We start from the raw sequence: 27,899 nt of genomic DNA, 5'->3' as shown, positions 1-27,899 counted from the left end.
TTGTAGTCCTCCAGTACTGCATCCACCATTTCTCCTCTGCACTGCTGAGCTTCGCCTACTTATGTACTGATCACATGATGGTGACTTCATCACAAACCCTTCCTCCACCACTTCTCTGTCTGCTGAGCTTCGCCCCCTCAGGCTGTGGTCACATGATGGTGACGTCATCACACGTCCTCCCTCCACCTCTGCACTGCTGAGCTCCGCCCCCTCAGGCTCTGGTCACATGATGGTGACGTCATCACAGGTCCTTCAGCTGGAGTAATGTTAGATAGACACGGCAGGTCCTGGTCGGTGTATGACTGGTGGTCACTCTAGAAGATTTCCCATGATTCAGAGCGGTGTATACAGAGGATATATATATATATATATATATATATATATATATAGACACTTATTTGCTGAGGACGCGGCGTGTGACTGCAGTGTGAGGTGAGATGACGTCACGTGGTTCCTCTGCTGCTCGTCACTTTGTTATTTGTTGTTCGGTGTAGTCACGTGGGACTTCGCTGTTCGCAGGACGGGCTGTACTTTATGGGGGGGGGCGGTTTTTTGGTACATTTACGTTTTCCTTTCATTTATGGACATTGTTAAAAATACATTAAAAAAAAACACCAGTTCTGCTGCAGATTTCATTGGTTTTCGGCACCGATCGTCATGAATAATGTTATACGTTTCTTGTGCCGGTCGTTACGGTCGCGGCGATACCAAATATGATTTATTTCAGGTTTTGGGACATTTTTATTTTTCTGCTTTCATGTTCTGTCGTTATCTGCAGTGGATGTGAGAAGTCTCCACACCCCGGACACAAGGTGGATGTGAGAAGTCTCCACACCCCGGACACAAGGTGGATGTGAGAAGTCTCCACACCCCGGACACAAGGTGGATGTGAGAAGTCTCCACACCCCGGACACAAGGTGGATGTGAGAAATCTCCACACCCCGGACACAAGGTGGATGTGAGAAGTCTCCACACCCCGGACACAAGGTGGATGTGAGAAGTCTCTACACCCCGGACACAAGGTGGATGTGAGAAGTCTCCACACCCCGGACACAAGGTGGATGTGAGAAGTCTCCACACCCCGGACACAAGGTGGATGTGAGAAGTCTCCACACCCCGGACACAAGGTGGATGTGAGAAGTCTCCACACCCCGGACACAAGGTGGATGTGAGAAGTCTCCACACCCCGGACACAAGGTGGATGTGAGAAATCTCCACACCCCGGACACAAGGTGGATGTGAGAAGTCTCCACACCCCGGACACAAGGTGGATGTGAGAAGTCTCCACACCCCGGACACAAGGTGGATGTGAGAAGTCTCCACACCCCGGACACAAGGTGGATGTGAGAAGTCTCCACACCCCGGACACAAGGTGGATGTGAGAAGTCTCCACACCCCGGACACAAGGTGGATGTGAGAAGTCTCCACACCCCGGACACAAGGTGGATGTGAGAAGTCTCCACACCCCGGACACAAGGTGGATGTGAGAAGTCTCCACACCCCGGACACAAGGTGGATGTGAGAAATCTCCACACCCCGGACACAAGGTGGATGTGAGAAGTCTCCACACCCCGGACACAAGGTGGATGTGAGAAGTCTCCACACCCCGGACACAAGGTGGATGTGAGAAGTCTCCACACCCCGGACACAAGGTGGATGTGAGAAGTCTCCACACCCCGGACACAAGGTGGATGTGAGAAGTCTCCACACCCCGGACACAAGGTGGATGTGAGAAGTCTCCACACCCCGGACACAAGGTGGATGTGAGAAGTCTCCACACCCCGGACACAAGGCCACAAAGGGAACTCCAGTCTCTTCAGGGGAAAAAATAAGAACATAAATAAAGTGGTTGCATAAATCTTCACACCTTTAGGCCTCATGTGCACGTCCGTCTGGCGGATCTTCTTCTTATGTCGCTTTGGGTCGTTGTCGTGCTGAAGGTGAAATTCATCTTCAGCTTTTTAGCAGCGGCTAAAGGAGAAAAAGCACTGCAAAATTTGTAAAGCTATTTCTCCCAAGTAAAACAATACCCCACATGTTCAGGCACACGGCGGGGCTTGGAAGGGAAGGAACGCCATTTGGCTTTTGGAGCTCAAATTTAGCAGGAATGGTTTGCGGAGGCCAGGTCACATTTGCAAAGCCCCTGAGGGGATAAAACTGTGAAAACCCTCCACAAGTGACCCCATTTTAGAAACTACACCCATTGAGGAAATTCTGTAGGGGTATAGTGAGCGTTTTAACCCCACAAGTTTTTTGCCGAAATTATTGGAATTAGGCCGTGAAAATGAAAATGAAAAGCACCACAACATTTGTAAAGCTATTTCTCCCAAGTAAAACAATACCCCACGTGTGGTCATAAACTGCTGTTTGGGCACACGACTGGGCTCCGAAGGGAAGGAGCGCCATTTGTAGTGCAGATCTTGCTGGATTGGTTTCTGGGCGCCTGTGGGACCAAAACACTGGAAAACCCCCAGAAGTGACCCCATTTTGCAAACGACACCCCTCAAGGTATTCACTTAGGGGTGTAGTGAGCAGGTTAACCCCGCAGGTGTTTAGTATAAATTAGTGTGCACTCGATGTTGCAGAGTGATTTTTTTTTTCCATAGACCTGCCAATATGCAGTGCCCGGCTTGTGCCACCATAACAGGACCGCTCTCTAATTATGCTGTGTTTCCCGGTTTTAGAAACACCCTACATGGGTCCCTAATCTTTTGCTTGGACATATGACAGGGCTCAGGAGTGAGAGAGTACCATGTAAAATGTAGGCCTAATTTGGTGATTTACACAGTATTGGTTCACAATTGCAGAGACTCTGATATGAAATAATAAAAGAAACCCCTGAGAAGTGACCCCCATTATGGAAACTCCACCCCTCAAGGCATTTATTAAGGAGTGTAGTGAGCATTTTCACCCCACAGGTCTTTTCCATAAATGATTGCACTGCGGATGGTGCAAAATAAAAATGTATATTTTTTCCCCAGATGTGACATATCAGTGGCAGTGCTCAGCTTATGCCACTGGAGACTCACACCAATTGTTTTTAAAAGGGATCTCCCGGGTATGGCGATGCCATATATGTGGAAGGAAACTGCTGTTTGGGCCGCTGTAGGGTTCAGAGGGGAGGGAGCGCCATTTGTCTTATGGAGAGCGGATTTTGCTTGGTAGTAGTTTTGTTTGAGTATTGCTGGACTCCCGTTCTGCATCTCTCAGACATTTATGGCATATCCTGTGGATAAATGTCGGTGTGCTTATTTCTCCTTTGTTCCATGTGGTGGAGGCTCGGAGAACCGGTTTCTCTCTAAGTGATGTTCTGTATTTCTCACATGACGTCCTCTGTGTGATTCTCTCCTCTTCTCTTAAAGGCGCCTGCAGTACTAGAACCTCCAGAGGATCCATGTTCTCATCCAGAACGTTCCTTCTCCTGAATGACCCACCAACGATGGACAAGCACCGCAATGAGGTGACCACAAGAATATTAAACTTCACCCTGGAGATCATCTACCTGCTGAGCGGAGAGGTAAATGTTTCTATATTTCTATGTTCTTTATTGTATTATGTAACAAGTCACACGAAGGAGGAAGAAGCCAGTGTCCTGTATACCATCTACTTGACCTTCCAAGTGACGGGAAGAAGTGAAGATCAACCAGCAATATGGTCAGTTATGTGTCATGGTAATAGTAAGGTAGAGTAATGAGAATAGTAAGTAGTCACGTTGTAACCAGGAGGAGAAGGACCACAGGGACCAGGAGGAGAAGGACCACAGGAACCAGGAGGAGAAGGAGCACAGGGACCAAGAGAAGGACCAGAGGGACCAGGAGGAGAAGGACCAGAGTGAACAGGAGGAGAAGGCCACCGGGACCAGGAGGAGAAGGACCACCGGGACCAGGAGGAGAAGGACCACCGGGACCAGGAGGAGAAGGACCACCGGGACCAGGAGGAGAAGGACCACCGGGACCAGGAGAAGAAGGACCACCGGGACCAGGAGGAGAAGGACCACCGGGACCAGGAGGAGAAGGACCACCGGGAGCAGGAGGAGAAGGACCACCGGGAGCAGGAGGAGAAGGACCACCGGGAGCAGGAGGAGAAGGACCACCGGGAGCAGGAGGAGAAGGACCACCGGGAGCAGGAGGAGAAGGACCACCGGGAGCAGGAGGAGAAGGAGCACAGGAACCAGGAGGAGAAGGAGCACAGGAACCAGGAGGAGAAGGACCAGGAGGAGAAGGACCAGAGGGACCAGGAGGAGAAGGACCAGAGGGACCAGGAGGAGAAGGACCAGAGGGACCAGGAGGAGAAGGACCAGAGGGACCAGGAGGAGAAGGACCACAGGAACCAGGAGGAGAAGGACCACAGGAACCAGGAGGAGAAGGACCACAGGAACCAGGAGGAGAAGGACCACAGGAACCAGGAGGAGAAGGACCACAGGAACCAGGAGGAGAAGGACCACAGGAACCAGGAGGAGAAGGACCACAGGAACCAGGAGAAGAAGCACCACAGGAACCAGGAGGATCACATGGCCGGAGTCTGTCCTGGATACCAGGATTTCTACCACTAGTCTGACCTCCTATATAGAAACATAGAAGATGGCGGCAGGAGAATCACATGGCCGGAGTCTGTCCTGGAGATGAGGATTTCTACCACTAGTCTGATATCTATATAGAAACATAGAAGATGGCGGCAGGAGGAGAATCACATGGCCGGAGTCTGTCCTGGAGACGAGGATTTCTACCACTAGTCTTACCTCTATATAGACACATAGAAGATGACGGCAGGAGAATCACATGGCCGGAGTCTGTCCTGGAGATGAGGATTTCTACCACTAGTCTGATATCTATATAGAAACATAGAAGATGGCGGCAGGAGGAGAATCACATGGCCGGAGTCTGTCCTGGAGACGAGGATTTCTTCCACTAGTCTTACCTCTATATAGACACATAGAAGATGACGGCAGGAGAATCACATGGCCGGAGTCTGTCCTGGAGATGAGGATTTCTACCACTAGTCTGACCACTATATAGAAACATAGAAGATGACGGCAGGAACCAGGAGAATCACATAGCCGGAGTCTGTCCTGGAGACGAGGATTTCTACCACTAGTCTGACCTCTATATAGACACATAGAAGATGACGGCAGGAGGAGAATTACATGGCCGGAGTCTGTCCTGGAGACGAGGATTTCTACCACTAGTCTGACCTCTATATAGACACATAGAAGATGACGACAGGAGGAGTATTACATGAACCGGAGTCTGTCCTGGAGATGAGGATTTCTACCACTAGTCTGACCTCTATATAGAAACATAGAAGATGACGGCCGGAGGAGAATCACATGGCCGGAGTCTGTCCTGGAGATGAGGATATCTACCACTAGTCTGACCTCTATATAGAAACATAGAAGATGACGGCAGGAGGAGAATCACATGGCCGGAGTCTGTCCTGGAGATGAGGATTTCTACCACTAGTCTGACAAATATATAGAGACAAAGAAGATGACTGCAGGAGGAGAATCACATGGCCGGAGTCTGTCCTGGAGGCGAGGATTTCTACCAGTAGTCTGATATCTATATAGAAACATAGAAGATGACTGCAGGAACCAGGAGAATCACATGGCTGGAGTCTGTCCTGGAGACGAGGATTTCTACCACTCGTCTGACCTCTATATAGACACATAGAAGATGGCGGCAGGAGGGGAACACATGGCCGGAGTCTGTCCTGGAGATGAGGATTTCTACCACTAGTCTGACCTCTATATAGACACATAGAAGATGATGGCAGGAGGAGAATCACATGGCCGGAGTCTGTCCTGGAGATGAGGTTTTCTACCACTGGTCTAACCTCTATATAGACACATAGAAGATGGCGGCAGGAGGGGAACACATGGTCCATGTGAATATTATTTCTTCGGATTGGTCTAGGGTTCTACACGGCCGGTTTACATTCACTTACTGCTGATTTTCCACATCTGTGGGAAGTTTATTCCAACCATCTACTAATCTTTTAGTAAAATAATATTTTCGGATCGTCCCCCGCACTGATGTCAGACTTTGCCCTTGTGTTCGGTTCCTTTCCTCCTGTAAAATATATAACGGTTTCCATCATCTTCCACTTTCTCTTATTCCTCAATGTTATACAAATGAAGTTATGTAAGTGTCTCTTCCCATACACAGGATTACACAATAGTGAAGAAGACATCGGGTGACTGTGTGGCCCCCAGCAGTCATGACTCAGGAGGACTGAGCCGGACCCCCATCACAGAGCCCCCTCCTCACTCCCGGATCCAAGAGAAGAACAATAGGCACAAGATCCTAGAACTTCTCCACAAGATTACTGAGCTGCTGACTGGAGAGGTGGGAATGCTGGGAAATTATACAGTATAGGCACTGGAGGAGTCTGGGTAATGACTGTATCATTGTGTGTGTCAGGTTCCTATAAGGTGTCAGGACGTCGCTGTCTATTTCTCCATGGAGGAGTGGGAGTATGTAGAAGAACACAAGGATCTGTACAAGGAGGTCATGATGGAGGACCACCGGGACCACACATCACAAGGTAAGAAGAGACACCGATATTTAAACAGTCTTGTTGCCCATTAGTGTTGGCACAGGCTGGCACTGGCATCCATGACGAAGCCTTAATATCATCGTGTGAAAACATTGCACAACACGACTATAATGTGAGAGCAGCACGCGACGCGACAATCACGAGGGAGCAGCACACAGAGAAGAGGAGAATCCTGCTCTTGTGTTTTCATCTGTCCTGTATATGTGTGTGTATATAGATAGATATGAGATATATATATATATATATATATATATCTATCTATCAGAGAAAGCAAAGCAGCACTCAAAAGCAAATGTGTTTATTCATCCAACATCCACTACAACGTTTCACCTTCTCTATGAAGGCATTTTCTAGCTGTATATATGAGCATATGTCCTGAGCATGGGGGATATTATACAGCAGTAATGAGCAGTGTAGCTGGGAATCCCGCACTGGGGAGAGATATCACTCACTAGAAGCTGCAGCTGCGTCTGTGTCTCTCTCCTCTGTCTGTCTCTCTCTTTCTATCGCTCTCTGTTTCTCTCTCATTCTGATCCATAGATTTCTATGGGCAGCTGTCCCCTGAACCCTTAGTGAGTTGATGGTCCCTCTTGTCTTGAGGAGATGGAAAAATCATTCAATTCAGAGTGAGTGAATAGTTAAACTAGGTTTAGATGTCCCTGTCAAAATAGTTTTTCTTTTTACCGCCTCCACATTTTGCTCGCGACGTGTGAACCTATATAACCTAAAGAAAAAGATGCCAATAGACTGGAAGTGTAAGAAAATAGAAAACTACTTTATTGAAGATCACATGTAGATATACAATAATTAAAAAAGAATCCACAAACCAACAGGTTAAAAAAGACATACGAGCCACGCAGCTCACAAGGTGAACAAGTAATGTAGACAAGAAATGAATAATAAATGCCTAGTGGCATAACCGATCACTGTATGCGTCTGCAAGCTAAATCCTGCCCACAAAAGTTGAACAAAGTTAAATAAACATGTGCCATACAAAGTGGTATAAAAAGAAATAACAAATGCGTGTGAAAATAGCAGCACGAGATAGACAATGCTGACAAGTAAAGCAGATTACAACAATTGAACATACCCATGATGAGTCCAGGACTGAGTGCACAGCGAGATGTCCGCCCCAACACGCCCTTCGGCGCAAATGCCTTCGTCTGGGGGTAGCGTTGGACAATGCATATGCCACTTTAAAGGGGGAACAAGCCAATTGTCATGAAGTATTCGAAAATAGGGATCCCAAATGTAAAAGGTATACATGCCTCACTGTATAATTACCGGTCGCTGCCTCGAGGTGAACCAAGATGGCCGCGCCGTCGGAAACGCCGGTCATGAGGGGCCGGAGCCGGATACACGTCACCGCGTCAGCTGACACGGTCACGTGAGTCCGAGGTCCGGCACATCACAAGCGACGGAGCGGAGGCCGGTCACTTGTCCACCAATCAGAGGAGCGACACAGCGAGAAAAAGGTGACTCGGGATACGACAGAGAAATAAATAGACTGGCTTATACAGCAAAGAAATAGTATTTATTAACTTGGCCGTGATCTTTGATTAGACTTTAGAACCAGTAGTGAACATGAGAACACGAATATATACATTTTGAGAAGAAGTATATGGATGAATGGTACACAACATGTTAGAATCTCACCAAAATGAATTTAAAGGTCGTGAGCACAGTGATCATAAGATTATAAAACTTATTGTGACAAGTAAGATACGTATATAAGTGACAAAAAAGTATATGTGGGAATAATAAATGATGCAAAATACAAAATAAATGGTGATGTAATAAGATATAAGAAGGATGAAAAATGGGAATGAACAAGTGATGGTGTGATGAAAGGAAAGAATAAAATAAAAGATGAAGAAAAATAACACATATATGTGAATGATGGATAAAGAAATATGAGGGTAAAAAGAGACCCTCCATACAGTGAAAAGTAATATGAGGCCATGTAACGAAAACCATGTAGTGAAGAACAAAATGTGACGTAAACATGAAAAATAAGTCAAATGAGATCAAATGTCTGTGCAAAGAAACCTGTAACCATGAAGGAATATGAGTGAGATATGATGAAGCACAAGTGGTTGTATTAGAGAAAAAGGAGACCATAACGTCCAGCATAGAAGCAGTCACAACAGTAGTTGATCAATGGACACGATGAAAAGGCCAAGACGAGTAATGATTCCGGAGAATACCCCAAGAAAAGTGGAAAAGCAGGAACTCCAGATATAATAAAGGAACTGAAGTTAGAGATCTAATCTGTAAAACACAAAAACACAAAATACCGCAATAATAAAAGAATCCAACACCACTAAAAACTGCTGCCAGTCAGAGAAATTATGAATACCCCGCGGTCTCATTGAGGCCCTTGGGGTGTAAGGTTTGGAGCCTCCAAATCCATTTACACTCCCTCTGAAATAAAAGTTTTTTGAGGTCACCTCCACGCATATCAAGATGGATGTGGTCAATGCCCCTCACCTTCAACATTTTAGAGCTGCAAGCATGGTAGAGTCGGAAGTGTCTAGGGATTGTTTTAAGTTGTTCAACATCATCTGCGATTGTCGCATTTTCAATATCCCTGACATGCTCCCTAACTCTCAAACGCAACTCACGAGTGGTCACAACTATGTATATTTTTGGACATGGGCAGGTGGCATAGTAAATAACCCCTTTTGTATTACAAGATATGGGCCAACAAATCTTAAAATTATTATTGCCACTGGAGTCCACAAAATTGTTTGAGCGCTCAACATTGGGGCAGCTTATACAGTCGCTGCACGGTTTACAGCCCCATTTGGGCCCCTTAGTGCCAAAAGTCTTTCCAGGCTTGGTAGGTGAAAGATAACTGTGTACCATGGCATCGCGCAGATTGGGAGCTCTACGCGGTGCCATGGCAGGATAGTGTGGAAGCACCCTCTGCAAAATAGGGTCGGTCAACAAAATAGGCCAAAATGTATTCAGGACATCGCGCATTTCCACCCAATGTGAGTTAAAGGAACAGTGTCACCCAAATTTTTTTTTTTATATCAGTTTGATGTTAGTGTTTTATTAAAAACGTTTATATTTATTTGTGGGTTTGTGTGTTACTTTTTTTTATTTTGTAACTTTTTTTTCCCTATGGGGGCTGCCATTTTTTTCTCCATTTCTGTATGTGTCGATTAACGACACATACAGACATGGAGTACGGCAGCTCCAGTCCCATAGGGACTGCGAACGGGGCCTGTTCCATCCACTATGGTGTACGCCGTCTGCGTGGGAACGGCGCATGCGCCGCTCCCACACAGTCCAAGTTGAAGTCGCGGCCGGACAGTAAGATTACTACTTCCGGTCGCGGCTTCCGGATTTGTGCACTTAGAGCAGCGGCAGCAGACGGAGCGGACGGACCGGAGGGAGCGGCGGCGACTGGAGCAGTTAAGTGATTTCTGTGTATGTAAGTGTTATACTGTGTGTTTACTAGTGTATGTAAACCTCCTACACTGTGTGTTAGCTCAAAAAATGGCGACACACAGTGTAGGAGGTTTGACCGTTCAAACCCCTCGTTTCTCCCGGCACTAGCCAGGATAAAGGAGGGGGGGATTCTGAGAGCTCACTAGAGCGAGGGATTTTTTTCCAATTTTGCAGCATAAAGCAATGTGGTTGCTTTACCACATGCAATGCTGCAATTTTGGGAATTGCTCCATCTAGTGACCAGTGCTGGGAAATATTATAAATTGAATCCAATTTATAATATTTCCTGACTCGTGAAAAAAATAAAAAAAATTAGAACAATGTTTAATCACCTACACACTAATTGTTTAACTAAAAAAATAATACATGTTTTGCTAAAAACACATTCCCTTTAAAGGTGGTGACTAATCTCACCTCATGACCGGCGTTTCCGACGGCGCGGCCATCTTGGTTCACCTTGAGGCAGCGACCGGTAATTATACAGTGAGGCATGTATACCTTTTACATTTGGGATCCCTATTTTCGAATACTTCATGACAATTGGCTGGTTCCCCCTTTAAAGTGGCATATGCATTGTCCAACGCTACCCCCAGACGAAGGCATTTGCGCCGAAAGGCGCGTTGGGGCGGACATCTTGCTGTGCATTCAGTCCTGGACTCATCATGGGTATGTTCAATTGTTGTAATCTGCTTTACTTGTCAGCATTGTCTATCTCGTGCTGCTATTTTCACACGCATTTGTTATTTCTTTTTATACCACTTTATATGGCACATGTTTATTTAACTTTGTTCAACTTTTGTGGGCAGGATTTAGCTTGCAGACGCATACAGTGATCGGTTATGCCACTAGGCATTTATTATTCATTTCTTGTCTACATTACTTGTTCACCTTGTGAGCTGCGTGGCTCGTATGTCTTTTTTAACCTGTTGGTTTGTGGATTCTTTTTTAATTATTGTATATCTACATGTGATCTTCAATAAAGTAGTTTTCTATTTTCTTACACTTCCAGTCTATTGGCATCTTTTTCTTTAAAACAAAAAAGAAAAAAATAATCCATAAATATATCAAAGCACTCTCGGGTAAATAGAAATTATTTTTATTTAAACCTCCGAATATTTCCGGATATATAAATATATATATACAAAATGTTAAAAAAATCTCCTGGCCAGGAAAGGATAACATGTGATCTAATACACCTTCATATATTAATTAAATCACTAATATGATAAATATACATATGTTCTCCCTAAGCATAGGGACAGACAATTCATTTGGAACAATCGCTGGGTCGTGTTCACACTTTCGTTTTTTAACAAAATGTATTTTTTATCCTCAAGGTGGCCACCATTCCCATTTATAACAGATAGAAATATTTTTTGGGATAAGAATCTCCTATATAGTGTAATTCCCGTCCTGGGAGATTGGCCATCCCATAACAAATAAGCTGATTTAACGGCAGATTTTTTATGTTGTTTTACTCTTCCTTCCTATTTAATACGACCTTGGATTTTGAAGGGGATCAATAGTAGTAGGCAGTCTATTAAATAGACCCAAAGGTCTGAATATATCCCACTCGATCCTTTTTATTCAAAAGCGACCAATTTTCCAAGATTTTATATGGTAACTTGCGTTTTACCTATAATTTTCCGGTGAGCATCTGTGATCCATGTGCGGGAGCAGTCAGTTCACGGGCGGAACAAAAAGCTTTCCAAAGGTAAGTTCCAAGCTGTATAGTCAAATGTTTCTCAACACCCTTAGAGCTCCACCGCAACGTCAGATGACTTTTTATTTTCTTCTGTGTATCCACTTATTCCACACCGTACACCAAGAGGCACAAGGTCCGGGAAGGCAAGAGCATATGCCGGCAGTAAGGTGAATTCCAATTCACATGGTATCCCCTTCCATATGATGTCTCCAAATTTAGTCAGGTATTTGCAGGGCCAGGTTTAGACTTGACTACCTGCCCAGCTTGATTAGGTCAGCTGACGCGTTTCATGCCTGGGATTTCCTCATCTTTTTCTTTAGGTTATATATATATGCTTTGGATGCTTTGTGGGTACACACCCCAGGATCTAGCTCACATTTGATCATATGTTTGCTGACGGCTGCATTGCACTTCTCTTGGGCTGACCAGATCCATTCTGTGTCTTTCGGTTATATTATGACATGTGAACCCAGTTTAAGGCTGGAATCAGACAGGCGTTTCTTCACGTGAGAGATGCGTTCATGCTCTGCGCTGCGGGACGCGATATCATGCATCCCCCATAGACTAGAGTCATGACCTATTTTCTCACGGACCTTTCACACGGACCATTGAATTCTATAGGTCCGTGTGACTAAGGCCTCAGGAGGGAGGAGAAGAGCCGGATAGGTGGAGAAAGAGGCATTTTCTAGAGGATATTTCACAATCTGGAAGATGGAATAAATAAAACCAGCAAACCGGGACCTTAAACCATAAGCAGAACGTCCGCCCCGTGGTAACACACACATAGCACCATAAATGTACGGCAAGGAGAACTACAGCTGACAACCTGCTGCAAATGGCCGGGATCCTGAAGACCAAACCAAAAATGTATATAGCGCCTGTAATAAAAATTAAAAAACAAAATCATTTTGGTATTTCCGTATTCAGATCAACCCGCAGCATAAAGTAAAAAGTTTGTCCGCCGTAAGACAGTGATCCGGAGTGCACGCTACACGATCGTTTTATAATCCTACTAATTTGTCTTCATATGCAGTTCAGCGCCGGTTTCCTGGATTTGTAAGCCACGCCCCCTTGTTACAGCAGCATGTTCCCGCTGCCCTGCCTCCCATCCATATTAAGGCTGAGGATGAAGGAACATGTGACTAGACACGTCACCCTGCAGTTTCCATTGTCATACTCTGCATCTGCGCTAGTTACCTGGATGCACGTGTTACATTGAGTAAATATCCACAGTGCAGGGAGAAAAAGTAAGTGAACCCTTGACGTTAATAACCTGTGGATCCCCTTTTTGCAGCAATCACCTCCATCAAATTTTGGATCTTTCCTCCCTCCCTTCGTTTCAGTTGATGACTATTTCGGGTGTCTTGCGCACAGCTCTCCAGGTCCGGCCGCAGCATCTCCATAGGATAGGGGTCCGCAACCTTCAGCACTCCAGCTGTTGTAAAACTATTACTCCCAACATGCCTCGACAGCCAAAGGCTATATTATTACAGCTAAAGTCTGTTAGGGCATGCTGGGAATTGTAGTTTCACAACAGCTGGAATGCCGAAGGGTTCAGATCAAGACTCGGCCATTCTTAAAGAGGACCTGTCATCTTCCCAAAAAACTGCAGCTGACCCCTCCGTTAGATTGCAGACGCCTCAGATCGTGACTCTTCTTATTTATTTTCTTCTAGCGCCCACCGTTCCTGAGATATCAGGGCCATTAGTTTAGGTGTCCGATATGTAAATGAGGCATTTGACTGTCAAGTGGGCGGTTACTCCTTATCAAGTGACTAGTGTTACCCGCCCACTCGACAGTCAAAGCCCTCATTTGCATATCGGGCACCAAAATTACGGCACCAATATCTCAGTGGGCGCTAGAAGAAAAAATAAAAAGCGTCAGAATGTGTGAGGTGTTTGCAATGTAACTGAGATGTCCGTTGCCGTTTTTTCTATGACAAGTCTCTCTAAACATCCTTCAGATGATTTACTTGCGCGCTTTGACTCATTGTCTTGTTGCGTCCCCCAACGTCTCTTCATCTTGAGGTCATGGACAGCGACCCTTACTTTCTCCTGGAAAATGTTTTCATACACCTGAATTCTTTATTCTATGATCACAGCATACAGGCCCTGAGAGTGCAAAGCAGCCCCAAACCACGATGCCCCCTTCATCATGATGCCCCTCCACCACAATGCCCCCTTCATCATGATGCCCCCTTCATCATGATGCCCCTCCAGCACGATGCCTCCTCCACTGCGATGCCCCTTCATCATGATGCCCCTCCAGCACGATTCCCCCTTCATCATGATGCCCCCTCCACTGCGATTCCCCCTACATCATGATGCCTCCTCCACTGCGATGCCCCCTTCATCATGATGCCCCTCCACCGCGATGCCCCCCTCCACCACGATGCCCCTCCACCATGATGCCCCCCTTCATCATGATGCCCTCTCCACTGCGATGCCCCCCTTCATCATGATGCACAGTTGTGATGAAGTTTTGGTGTGCAGTATTTTTTCTTTAAACATAACGTGTATTTGTGCTATGAAGTTGCACTTTTGTCTCGAGTCCATAGAACGTTTCCCCAGCATTGTGTTGGTCTCGGGGAAACTAGATGGGCCATAATGTTTTTGTGGTTTGCAGCGTCTTCCTTCGTGGTCTCCTTCCATGTTCACGCTTTTTGTTCAGTGGTTCTCTTGTAGTGGACACATGAACAGAGGATTTTGTGGTCTTCAGTAGATCTTTCGCTGTTACTCTTGGGTTCTTTCTCACCTCTTTCAGGATTGTCCGTTGTGCTCTTAGAATGATCTTAAAAGGGCGCCCCCTCTTAGGGAGAGCTGTTCCAGTGCTGAATATTCTCCATTTGTCTAGGGGCTTATTCAGACGAATGTAAATGTAGTCTGTGTGAAGGCCGTTTTTTTACGGCCGTCACACAGCTGCGTGTATTTCAATGGGGCCGTTGTTTTAACGGACCGTGTGAAGGGCCCATTATAAAATAGGACATCTCCTATTTTTGTCAGTTTTCATGGATTCCTTAATAGACTCAAGCCTATGAGGGATCGGTGAAAAAGGGTCTCGCACGGATGCGACTCGAATGTGAAAACTGACCAATCAGCGTCATACACTTCTCATTGTTCCAGCCCAGCTTCTTTCACTGCACAATCACACTGTAACAATGGACTGGAACAATGAGAAGTGTATGATGCTGATTGGTCGCTGATTGGTCAGCGTCAATCACTTCTCTTCACAACGCCCAGTTGGTCAAAAGTGAAAACACGCCCAGTTGTCTATTAAGAAATGAATTAGCATAAGTCTAAAATGGTTTATAACTTGGTCAAAAATGATAGTTTTTCAAAATAAGAACCACTGTTCTCTACATTACAGCACTGATCACATTATGTAGGAGAGAGGACACTTATAATCTGGTGACAGCCTCTTTATTACTAGGACCACTGTTATCTACATTACAGCGCTGATCACATTATGTAGGAGACTGGGCACTTATAATGTGGTGACAGCCTCTTTATTACTAGGACCACTGTTCTCTACATTACAGCGCCGATCACATTATGTAGGAGACTGGGCACTTATAATCTGGTGACAGCCTCTTTATTACTAGGACCACTGTTATCTACATTACAGCGCCGATCACATTATGTAGGAGACAGGACACTTTTATAATCTGGTGACAGCCTCTTTATTACTAGGACCACTGTTATCTACATTACAGCGCCGATCACATTATGTTGGAGACAGGGCGCTTATAATCTGGTGACAGCCTCTTTATTACTAGGACCACTTTTCTCTACATTTCATCGGCTGATTGTGTCGCTTACGCAGCCTAAAATATTCTAGTTATCGGCAGCACATCTTCGTGTAAACAGGGAGACGCGCTGCCGATGTGATAGAAATGTATAGGGACGAGGGATTGTAGTAATGAGCGCTCGTCCCCGTACATAGCTCCTTGTGAAAGGAGCAAACGAGTGTCGATCAACGAGAACCAACGCAGCAGCACGGTCCGGAACAAGCTCCTTCTCCTGAGATGCTTTACATTTTATAGTCCAGAGCTCTCCGTGTAAACAGCGCAGAATAACCCAGAACCGCCTCGCACACCCCAATTTGTTAAGGAGTTTGTGCGCATGTGATGAGCTCTGACTTTCAGGATTTTTTTTTATCTTGTCGCCTTGTATAATAAATTGATAGTTCTTACAGGACATTCCACCTCAATTATTGTTACCCAATAGTAATGCGTCCAACCAACCGTGGAAAAGTGAAAACTTAAGTATAAAATGAACACTATTATCCATTAAAAAGCGGTTACCTGGCACATGATCTGTTCTTTCCACGGACTCTGCAAAGGACCAGGGGACCGTCATTGGGTGTGGAAGAAAGACGTTTCATACATCATATAGGGAAGGCTTCTTTACAACCGATGTAACTATGTAGTAATGTCCTGTAATATTGCTGGTATTGCTGCCATTTTATGGCTTGTGGTGAAATAGAAGGGTGGGTTCACAGCCAACCGTTTTAATTCAATGTCTCGGCTGCTGGCCAATGATATTTCTTGAGCGGTTTTGTAGCCAGGCTTCTCCTGAAACGTGAAATGTTGTGATTATGTCCAGATTGACCAGATCAGTCCTACAGACGGAGCCGTACACCAGAGTATTGCAATCCATGTCTTTCTGGAAGCTCTTGGACTCAACCACTCATCATAAATGGACATCACTACAACACTGAATCAACCACTCAGAAGAAAAATAGACAAGTTTAATCTTTGCTAGTTGCATCAGACAAATGTCCCTGGAGTTATCAGTCACTGGTAAATGGAGGCACCAGTAATAAATCTGTTAGGGGTGTGCAGACAATATCAGAATATAACCTAAGAAAGAAACGTCTGTAATCACACCGGGCAGAATACAAAAAATACAATACAGAAATATATTAAAAATGGATCATACAGTGCAAGAATAAGGCGTCATATCCCCAGGGGAGGACATAGTAGTACTATATCATGGGTGCTGACATGTAAAGAATATTACTAATTCAATTTCAATCAGTTACTGGTTTTGAACCCATAATGAAGCAGTGTAGACTGCAGATACTATCCGAAATGAAACAGGCCCAATCACCATGGACAGATTTGTGGAGAAGGTAAATGTCACACATTAGTAACTATCCCAACCCCACAATGGGAGATTACATACTATAGGTTATATATCCGTAATGCAATGTATGCGTTAAGTGGGAGACCTGAGTATACTCCAATGGTAATGATTGCGTAAATAACAGGTTAACATCCATAGATATACTTGGACAAACTTTACAAAGGTCCACATACCTAAAACAAAGATAGTAAGAAAAATGTCCTCAACCTCCGGGATATATACTGTATATATTTGTTTGACCAGCTGCTACTCTGTTCCGGCAGAGTGGCTCAGAGGATCCACATTTCCCACGGTTTTGACGGTTTGCTCAGGCCATGGATCCCACTGGTCAACCCAAGATGGCAGTCCAAGCAATGCCAGCGGATATGCAAGATCTCCGATCACGCCAGAATCCGCTTCTGCGAGCTGTCAATTGCATTGCCACACGCCTGGACTGTTGCTCCCCTTTCAACCTCTCAAGTTGCTGCTCCATCTACTCCTCAAACCGTCATAACTCCAGTCAGTTCTAGGACTGGAATTTCTTTGACCCTTCCACTTTGTTACGATGGAGATGCAAGAAATTGTTGAGGCCTCCTCAACCAGTGCAGGATCCTTTTCAAGCTGCATACACATCTGTTCCCTTCTGATCAGCCCAAAGTTGCCTTCATTGTCTCCCTACTGTTTGGCAAAGCTCTGGCATGGGCGAATCCTATCTGGGAACGTGAGGGGCCAGAGTCCTCCAGTGTGCAGCTGTTCTTAGATACTTTTCGCACAGTGTTTGAGGAATCGGGCCGTACGTCTTCACCCGCTGCTTCGCTTCTGACACTCCACCGAGTGGAATCAACGGTAGGAGAGTAGGCCATACAGTTCCGCACTTTGACAGCCAAGTAACATGTAACAACGAAGCCTTGGTGGCAACCTTGTGGCAGGGTTTAGCCAGTAAAGTCAAAGATGAACTGGCGGGTCGTGATCTCCCTTCTACCCTGGATGCCCTGATTTTTTCTGGTTACACGTATCGACATGAGGTTCCGAGTGCGCGCGCCCAGGAAGTACATTGAGGAAGAATGCCCTACAGACTGGCACCTAATTTTCAGAGGCCCCTGCTACCTCTTCGATTGTCGTCCCTGAAGAGCCTATGCAGGTGGACAGAGTCAGACTGTCTGACTAGGACCAGCCGCACAGACGTTCCACTAATTTATGTATGTACTGTGGCAGAAAGGGTCATTTTGTGCGCCAATTTCCCCAGAAGCCGGGAAACTCTAGCACCTAGGGTTGATAAGAGAGACTACCCTAGGTGGACCGAAAATTTTCTCTTAAACTCTCAATTCCTGTAACAATTTCCTCAGGTGAAGAATTGTGTACTGTTTCCGCTTATCTGGACTCTGGGGCAGCTGCAAACTTCATTCATCATAGAAGACCAACTCCACTTGCCCACGACTCCTCTGAAGAAACCCCTAGCGGTAGCTTCTGTGAATGTTCAACCATTGCCAGACCCAATTCTCTCCATCACAGAACCTTTGATTACAAGTGGGTGTTCTACACTCGGAACAAATAGCCTTCTATGTTCTGCCTGAGGCTATTTACCCAATCCTGCTGGGGTTACGATGACTTCGCCAACACGCTCCTGTCCTCGACAGGAATTCTGGAGAAATACTCCAGTGGGGAATCCAATTTCTACACCTGTCTGCCGCAGGTTTCTCCTGTTCAATCTCTGGTGCCTCAGTCACTCCCTGGTCTGCCTCCATAGTATGCCTGTTATTTGGCTGTCGAGGCTGAGATGCTGCCTCTCTATCATTCTTACGACTGTCTGATAAAGTTGCTTCCTGAGACTTCACCTCCTCGTGGACGGGTATATCCCGTCTCTCTGCCTGAAACCAAAGCTATGTCGGTATACGTCAAGGAGAACCTCGAGAGGGGGCTTATCAGGAAATCTCCAGCCAGATTCTTCTTTGTGGGAAAAGAAAGATGGATTGCTCCAGCCTTGTATCGATTATATTGGTTTGAACCAAATCACTGTCAAATCACTAGTACCCCTTACCGCTGGTCTCGAAACTCTTCGACAGAATAGGTGGGGCCAAGATTTTCACAAAGCTGGATCTAGGCCGGGCTTATAACTTGATCTGTATCTGCAAAAGTGACGAATGGAAAACCGAGTTCAACACCAGAGACTGTCACTACGAATATCTCGTGAAAGCTTTTTGGATTATGTAAAGCTCCAGCTGTGTTCCAGAAATTTGTGAACGACATCTTCCGGGATATACTGTATGTCTGTGTGGTGGTGTATCTGGACGATATGTTGATCTTCTCACCGGAAGTCCTGTCCTGTCGAGGTTAAGGGGGAATAACCTCTACGCCAAATTATAAAAGTGTGTATTCGAAAGGAAATCCTTGCCCTTTCTGCGCTACATACATACTAGTCCTTCTCAATGAATTAGAAGATCATCAAAATGTTCATTTATTTCAGTAATTCAATTCATAAAGTGTCTCGTATATTCTATAGATTCATTACACACAGAGGGATATATTTCCAGCAGTTTCTGCTTGTAATGTTGATGATTATGGGAACAATTACTGAAAACCCAAAATTTAGTGTCTCAGAAAATAAGAATATTATATAAGCCCAATTTCACAAATGATTTTTAATACCGAAATGTTTGCCAAACTTCTCTTCGCCTATCGCCCCTATCTCTGCTCTCACCAATATTGGCGTAAACGATAAAGTCTGGACCCTTGAAGCAGAGTCGGCATTTACTAATCTCAAGAGGGCCTTCACTTCTGCCTCTGTTGTTTCTCTGAGGTTGACGCTTCTTCCATTGGTGCTGGAGCACTTCTCATTTAAAGAAACTCCGAGGGTAAGATGGTCTTCTGTGGCTTCTTCTCTAAAATCTTCTCTGCAGAAGAAAGAAACTACTCCATTGGGGACCGTGAACCACTTGCCATCAAGTTAGCCTTAGAAGAGTGGAGGCATTTGCTAGAGGGGTCTGCTCATCCAATAATTATCTACACTGATCAAAAGAATCTCACTTACTTACAGTCTGCAGAATGCCTGAACCCTTGTCAAGTCCCTTTTCTTTGCCAGATTCAAATTCCTACTCCATTACCGTCCTTCTGATAAAAATGTCAAGGCTGATGCACTTGTCTCGTTAGTTTGAGACCGATGCCGCTGCAGAGGATCCTCAGCATATTATTGACCCTTCCAGTATTATTCCTGTTAATCCTCTGCAGTTTAGACATTCCTCCTGGAAAATTTTTATTCGTCCTATTGACAGGAAGAAAATTCTCATCTGGGGGTCATAATTCCAAGCTGCAGGGCATTCTGGTATTCCGAAGACTCTATCTCTCGCCACTACTGGTGGCCCACGTGGACCAAAGATGTTGTGAACTATGTCTCCTCGTGTACCAACTGTGCCCAAAACAATAGTCCATGGCAGCATATTGGCATGGATTTTATTACAGACCTTCCTCCCTCTGCTGGATGTACCACTGTTTGGGTCACGGTGGATCATTTCTCCAAGATGGCACATTTCAACCCTCTGTCTGGCCTTACCCCAGCTTCTCGTCTGGCAAATCAATTTGTTCGGCATATTTTTAGTTTGAACAGATTGCCCCTCCATATTGTGTCTGATCGGGGACGTGCGATTCACATCTAAGTTCTGTGTAAGCTTCTGGATGTGAAATTGGACTTTTCATCTCCTTCCCATCTGCAATCCAACAGCCAAGTTGAAAGAATTAACCACATGTTTGAAAATGATCTTTGCCATTTTATATCTGCTCAACGCGACAACTGGGTCCATTTCTTTCCATGGGCCGAATTCTCTTATAATAATCACACGAGTGAATCTACTGCTACATCTCCACTTTTCATTGTTTACAGCCAACATCCACGTGTCCCTCTTCCTGTAACTGCAACCTCTCCAGTGCCCGCAGCTAATATTTTATTTTGCAAGTTTTCTTCAGGTCCAGCAACAAACCAAGTCTGCGATCCTGCAGGCGGTGAATCGCATGAAGAAGTATTCCGATAAGAAGAGAAGGCCTCCCCCTCCAGTTCCTGCTCGGAGTTAAGGTCTGGTTATCTTCAAAAAATATTCGCCTGAAAATTTCCTCCTACAAGTTCGTTACTAGATTTCTTAGTCCCTTTGAAGTCCCGCCACAGATCAATCCTGCGTCATACAAGTTACGTCTACCTCCTACTCTCAAGTGTCCCAATTCCTTCCATGTGTCCCTCCTGAAGCTTCAACCGGTATAGTAAGTCTCCTGGTTCTGCAACTGTTCCCAGCAGTTCATCAGATATCTTCGAGGTGAAGGAGATTCTGGACTACAAGAAAGTAGGACCTTTTATCTAGTAGATTGGAAGGGTTTTGGTCCTGAGGACAGGTCTTGGGAGACTGAAGAATGTGTTGATGCCCCAACTCTCATAAAGAACTTCCTTCTATGCTCTAGACCTAAGAAGGGGGGGTACTGTGATGCCCGCGATCGCTTCCTGCTGACATTCCCCTCTTACTGGCAGCCGCAGGACTCTGGATCTCCGGCGTCTACTTTCTCGTGGACGCCGGCGCGCTCTGCTCTCCTCCAGCGTGCGCGCGTCCCCGTTCTTAAATATCCAGCACATGCACCAGGAATATTAGTAATAATCTTTATTTATATAGCGCCAACATATTACATAGCACTTTACAATTTAGAGGGGACATGAAACAAACAATATCAGACATTACATAGTGACAAAGTTCATTTACAATTCAAACCTGGGGAGTGAGGACCCGGCTCGCAAGAGCTTACAATCTATGAGGACATAAGGGAGACACAAAGTGTAACAGTGTTTGTTCTGTACAATGGTCCGGCCATTTTTATTCACATGCGGTGGTAACATAAAGCTGCATGAGCCGGTCACCAGCCGGTATCCGTGTATGACGGACATGAAGAGAAGGAGTGTGAGGGAATCTTATTCTGATGACTAATCTAAAAGGAGGGCCATGGAAAAGAGTCAGATTAGGGAATGTTATAGGCCTGTCTAAATAGATGTGTTTTCAGGGCACGTTTAAAACTGTGGATATTGGGAATTAATCGGATTGTCTGGGGTAGCGCATTCCAGAGGACGGAGCAGCACGAGAGAAATCCTGGAGACGGGAGTGGGAGGTTCGGATTATGGAGGATTTTAATCTAAGGTTGTTGGCAGAACGTAGAGCCCGAGTAGGGTGGTAGACAGAGATGAGGGAGGAGATGTAAGGATGTGCAGCACTGGGGAGAGCGTCGTGGGGGAGAGTAATACGTTTGAATTTTATTCGGAAGGGGATGGGCAACCAGTGCAGTGACTGGCACAGATTAGAGGCGTTGGTGTAGCGGTTGGTCATAAAAATGAGCCTGGCTGCTGCATTGAGGATAGATTGGAGAGGGGAGAGTTTGGTGAGGGGAAGACCGACTAGTAATGAGTTACAGTAGTCAATACGAGAGTGAATCAGAGCAACAATGAGAGTTTTGGCGGTTTCCTCCGTAAGAAAAGAGCGGATTCTGGAGATGTTTTTGAGGTGAAAATGACAGGAGCGTGAAAGTGATTGTATGTGAGGAGTACAGGAAAGATCTGAGTCAAAAATAACCCCGAGACAGCGGGCGTGCTGCTTAGGAGTGATAGTAGTGCCACACACAGAGATGGAGACATCAGGTTTAGGGAGGTTAGTAGATGGTGGGAACATAAGGAGATCAGTTTTGGAAAGATTCAGTTTCAGATAGAGAGAGGACATGATGTTAGAGACAGCGGACAGACAATCACTGGTGTTCTGTATTAGAGCAGGGGTGATGTCACGGGAAGAGGTATATAATTGGGTGTTATCAGCGTAGAGATGGTACTGGAAGCCAAATCTGCTGATGGTTTGTCCAATAGGAGCTGTTTAGAGAGAAAAGAGCAGCGGACCTACGACTGATCACTGAGGAACCCCGATAGCAAGTGGAAGAGGAGAAGTGGAACCAGCAAATTACACACTGAATGAGCGGTCAGAGAGATAGGAGGAAAACCAAGAGAGAGCCGCGTCCTTGAGGCCAATAGAGTGGAGCATGTTAAGTAGGAGTTTGTGGTCTACAGTGTCAAAGGCAGCAGAGAGATCCAAAAGAATCAGGAGAGAGGATTTACCGTCCGATTTAGCCGCCAAGAGATCATTTGAGACTTTAGTAAGGGCAGTTTCTGTGGAGTGTAGAGTGCGGAAACCAGATTGTAAGGGGTCAAGAATGGAGTTAGCAGAGAGATAGCGGATAAGGCGAGAGTAGACCAAGCGTTCCAGGAGTTTGGAGATGAAGGGCTGATTAGAGACTGGTCGGTAGTTGGCAGCGCTGGATGGGTCAAGAGTTGTTTTTTTCAGTAATGGGTTTATAATGGCATGTTTAAAAGCGGAGGGAAAGATACCAGAGGAAAGAGAGAGGTTAAATATTTTAGTCAGGTGACTAGTGACAGCTGGGGAGAGGGACTGGAGGAGGTGTGAGGGGACAGGATCATTAGGGCAAGTAGTAGGACAAGAAGAAGAGAGGAGCCTCGAGACTTCTTCAGTTATTGGGTCAAATGCTGAGAGTGAAGAAGAGGGAGTGCGGGAGGGAAGGGGATCGATGTTACTAGGGGACTGGGAGATAATATCATGCCGGATGTTGTCAATTTTAACTTTAAAATAATTGGCCAGGTCTTCAGCACAGAGATCTGTGATCGGCGTCTGCACTTTAGGACTAAGGAGGGAGTGAAAAGTATCAAAGAGGCGTTTTGGATTATTAGATAGTGTGGAGACGAGAGAAGTGAAATAAACTTGTTTGGCGCGGTGAAGGGCAGAGTTGTAAGTTTTGAGCATAAATTTGTAATGGAGGAAATCTGCATCCAAATTCGATTTTCTCCACAGTCGTTCGGCACATCTCAAGCACCGCTGAAGAAAGCGGGATTGATGTGTGTGCCAGGGTTGTCGTCGTCTTTGTCGCGTGGTTCGGAGTGTAGGGGGGGCTGCTTCATCCAATGCATTTTTGAGAGTGTTATTGTAAAGTTTGGCAGCCAGATTGGGACAGGAGAGGGAAGAGAGAGGGGACAATGAGGACTGTAGACTGTCTATGAGTTTCACAGTGTTAATGGCATGTAGATTTCTGTATGTCTGATACGTAGGGATGACCTGAGGAGGCAGAGAATATGTGATAGTAAAGCAGAGAAGATTGTGGTCAGAAAGCGGGAGAGGAGAGTTAATAAAGTCAGAAACTGAGCAGAGCCGGAAGAAGACCAGGTCAAGTGAATGCCCGTCTTCATGTGTAGGAGAGTTAGTAAGTTGTGACAAACCTAGGGACGAGGTTAAAGATAGAAACTGGGAGGCAGATGAGGAGATTGGGTTATCAATGGGGATGTTGAAGTCACCCATGATGAGAGTGGGTGTTTCAGAGGATAGAAACTGTGGAAGCCAGGCAGCAAAATGATCCAGGAATTGGCGGGGTGAGCCCGGGGGGCGGTAGACAACTGCCACTCGGAGGGAGAAAGGGTGAAAGAGTTTGAGGGTGTGGACTTCAAAAGAGGGAAATGTGAGTGAGGGGACCGGGGGAATGACCTGAAAAGTGCAGTGTGGGGAAAGAAGTATACCTACTCCTCCACCCTGCCTGTTCTCAGGTCTAGGGGCATGAGAGAACTGGAGACCACCATAAGATAGAGCAGCAGGGGAAGCAGTGTCAGACAGGTGTAGCCATGTTTCTGTAAGAGCCAGAAGGTTGAGAGAGTTAGAAATGAATAAGTCATGAATAAAGGTGAATATTGCTCCCAACCTCCCAATATTGCAGCACACCCTGGACTTTATAACGAACTCTGCCCACTTCCTCAGTGCTTCAGCAATGTTGTTGCTAACCTTGTGGTAGTCTGCAAAGGTTCCCGAGTCTGTTCCTGTATCCAGTATCCGTGAGAACTTCAGTATCTGTGTCCCGTGTCCCGTTCAGTGATCGTGACGACTTTAGTATCCGTGTCCAGTGTCCGTAACAAGTCCTGTAATCTGGCACAAGCCAGTTTCCAGCTATCTGCTACTAGCCTGCCATCCACATACCCTTGACCAAGTGACTGATATATATATATATTTCTTTGGCCAGATGCTACTCCGTTACGATGGAGTCGCTCAGTGGGTCCACATTTCCCATGGTTGTGACAGGAAATAGGCCTTGAATTTTTGCCCTAAAATACTGCCACAGGTACAGCTTCAATTAACCCAAATGATGTCATGGCATTAGAAGCTTTTAGTTGACAAGTCAACTTTGGTGTTTGTAAACGTCTGAGCCATTGGGAATGTAATGAAATAAATGATGGTCTTTAGCATTATTCTGACATTTCACATTCTTAACATTTAGTAGTGATCATAACTGACCTAAAAGAGGGAATGTGCACTAGGATTAAATGTGAGGAATTGTAAAAAAAAACCTGAGTTTTAATGAATGTTGGTAGGGTGTATGGAAACGTATGACTTCAACTGTGTATGCCTTTTTGTGAGAGGATTAAACCTCATTTTGGGATGGTCAACAGAAATAATCATTTAAAAAAACCATATACGTTTTGGTGATTTTACTTTTTTACTTTGTTCTGTATTAAATATGAGGAGCTATTTGAAAACCCACAAGGTCTCCATGACCGCTCTACACGCAAGTCAGAAGATGAGATATTGTCTTAAGGATATTTCTGCCATAAAACTTGAGATACACATGAGATAAGTCAGCTGAAATTTTGGCCGTTTTGATCAACTATTATTTGAAAAGTGATTGCAAAAGATTGTTTGTTTGCGGGGGTTAGGAGCAGATTTATGTCTGCCAAAAATGTGATCAATCAGGCTAAAATATTTCAGCCATGGTCGGCCAAAACGACTTGTGTATCGGATGATCATTTGCTACTTTGCGCAAGCCCCAGGGAGTTGTTTTCTTTAAACTTAGTCCCTGATCCGCCATCTTGGTCTCTTCTTTTGCTTGTGGGATTGTTTGTGCAAATGATCCCACATACGCTTGATCGGCCAATCATTATCTTATGTGTATGGCCTGCGTGAGGGTGCAATATCAAGTAAACCCTTCTCCGCTATAATCTGGTGTAAAAGTGGTCATTGAATGTAGTGCCACATGCAGTTTTTGGGGGAAGCTTTAGATGCGTTTTTTTGAACCAAAGACAGGAGTGGATTCAAAAGGGATCCATACAAAATTACACCTCACACTGCTTAAAAAACTGCTAATAGGAATGTTAGAAAGTTGTCTATTTTGTGGTTAAAAAAATAAATATATAATAATATTCACAAAATCCTATTTTAATCCTAACAGAAAATCCCAGTAAGAACTCTGAGGGAAACTTCATGTTATCGCTAAATTATCAAGTAGAAGATGAAAATCTCACTCAGCGCTCTTCAGGAAAAAACATCATGACCCTTAATGTACATCCAGGACGTCACAGTGAAGATCTATCATATTATGCCCCTAATCATGAGGAACCTTCTGACCAATCACAGATTGTTACCACAAGTACAAGTCAGAAAGTGGGTAAAACCTTTCAATGTGGTGAATGTGGAAAACAGTTTACAAAAAGCTCCGGTCTTTGTATACACAGAAGAAGTCACACAGGGGAGAAGCCGTATTCATGCTCAGAATGTGGGAAATGCTTTACATTGAAATCAAGTCTAGTTAAACATGAAATAAGTCACACAGAAGAGAAACTATTTCCATGTTTAGAATGTGGGAAATATTTTATTATTAAAGCCAAGCTCAAGTATCATCAGAGAATTCACACAGGAGAGAAACCATTTACATGTTCTGAATGTGGGAAATGTTTTATGCAAAAATCAGATCTTATTAAACATCAGAGAAGTCACACAGGAGAGAAGCCATATTCATGTTCACTATGTGGGAAATGTTTTACAGAAAAATCAAATCTTGTTACACATGAGAGAATTCACACAGGAGAGAAACCATATTCATGTTCAGAATGTGGGAAATGCTTTAAACGTAAATCAAGTCTTGTTATACATGAGAGAAGTCACACAGGGGAGAAGCCATATTCATGTTCAGAATGCAGGAAATGTTTTACAAATAAACCAAATCTTGTTAAACATCAGAGAAGTCACACAGGAGTAAAACCATATTCATGTTCAGAATGCGGGAAATGTTTTACAAATAAATCAAGTCTTGTTAAACATCAGAGAAGTCACACAGGAGAGAAGCCATTTTAATGTTCTATATGTAAAAAATGTTTACACGGAAATCAAATTTTGAATGTCATCAGAGAATTCAAATAGAGGAAAAAAAAACATATCCCTGTTATAAATGTGGGAAAAGCTATAAGAGCAATAACAGAAAAAAGATTTTTAACATTCTGGTTTTTCATAAGCTTTTAAACAGCCAATAAGAGGGTTTATTTTTGGGTGGAAGTACTCTGGATCTGCCAAACTCCCATATTATATTTACTTGAGATCAACTGTGGCTGGGATCCATGGAGGTAAAGTCTTGTGGCTGTAAGGGTATGTTCACACACTTAACAAAAAAAAACGTCTGAAAATACGGAGCTGATTTCAGAGAAAACAGCCTCTGATTTTGAGGCGTTTTTGAAGCTGAAAATGAAATTTGGAGCTTCCTTTGAGGCTTCTTTTCAGGCGTTTTTTGAGGCATTTTTCATAGTGTTCAATGGAAAATCAGCTCAAAAAAACGCCTCAAGATGTGACATGCTACTTCTTTTTACGGAGCGTCTTTTTACGCACCGTTTTTTTGAAACACAGGTGTAAAATGACGCCCCGTATGAACTATATGCTATTTTTCCCATTGATTTGAATGGGCAGATGTTTGTAGGCGTTCAGCTTCCGTTTTTTGAGGCGTAAACGCCCCAAAATACGCCTGAAAACACTGCGTGTGAACATACCCTAAGAATGAAAATAAGTGCCTTGTTTGCTACAATGAACCTTGCTTCTTATTAGTGTATTCATAAATTCACCCACATTACATGAGAATCTAGAGTTACAGTAAACAATTCTCCCAGCCTCACGTATGTTTTTCTTGCCTGATGAAGAGATCGGTCCGATCTTGTAACGCGTAGCATTTTACCTAAA

At 44.7% G+C, this 27,899-nt stretch overlaps 1 protein-coding gene across 1 annotated transcript; it reads left to right on the top strand.

Annotated features, from left to right (window-relative positions):
- The first annotated feature begins 206 nt into the window (after nucleotides 1–206).
- On the top strand, nucleotides 207–27,899 carry LOC142684066 (uncharacterized). The gene is made up of 5 exons (XM_075847454.1): nucleotides 207–432; nucleotides 3,363–3,517; nucleotides 6,165–6,344; nucleotides 6,420–6,543; nucleotides 26,128–27,899. The coding sequence occupies exons 2-5, from the start codon at nucleotides 3,395–3,397 to the stop codon at nucleotides 27,027–27,029; spliced, it is 1,329 nt and encodes a 442-aa protein (XP_075703569.1). The 5' UTR covers nucleotides 207–432; nucleotides 3,363–3,394; the 3' UTR covers nucleotides 27,030–27,899.

The sequence above is a fragment of the Rhinoderma darwinii genome, assembly GCF_050947455.1.
Source record: "Rhinoderma darwinii isolate aRhiDar2 chromosome 4 unlocalized genomic scaffold, aRhiDar2.hap1 SUPER_4_unloc_3, whole genome shotgun sequence".
NCBI lineage: Eukaryota > Metazoa > Chordata > Amphibia > Anura > Rhinodermatidae > Rhinoderma > Rhinoderma darwinii.
This window is presented reverse-complemented; position numbering and strand designations above follow the sequence as displayed.

Coding starts and splice junctions, on each gene's coding strand:
- LOC142684066 (XM_075847454.1), top strand. CDS start 3,395: ATGTTCTCATCCAGAACGTTCCTTCTCCTGAATGACCCACCAACGATG. Junction 6,345..6,419: donor CTGAGCTGCTGACTGGAGAG/GTGGGAATGCTG, acceptor TGTGTGTGTCAG/GTTCCTATAAGGTGTCAGGA. Junction 6,544..26,127: donor CCGGGACCACACATCACAAG/GTAAGAAGAGAC, acceptor TAATCCTAACAG/AAAATCCCAGTAAGAACTCT.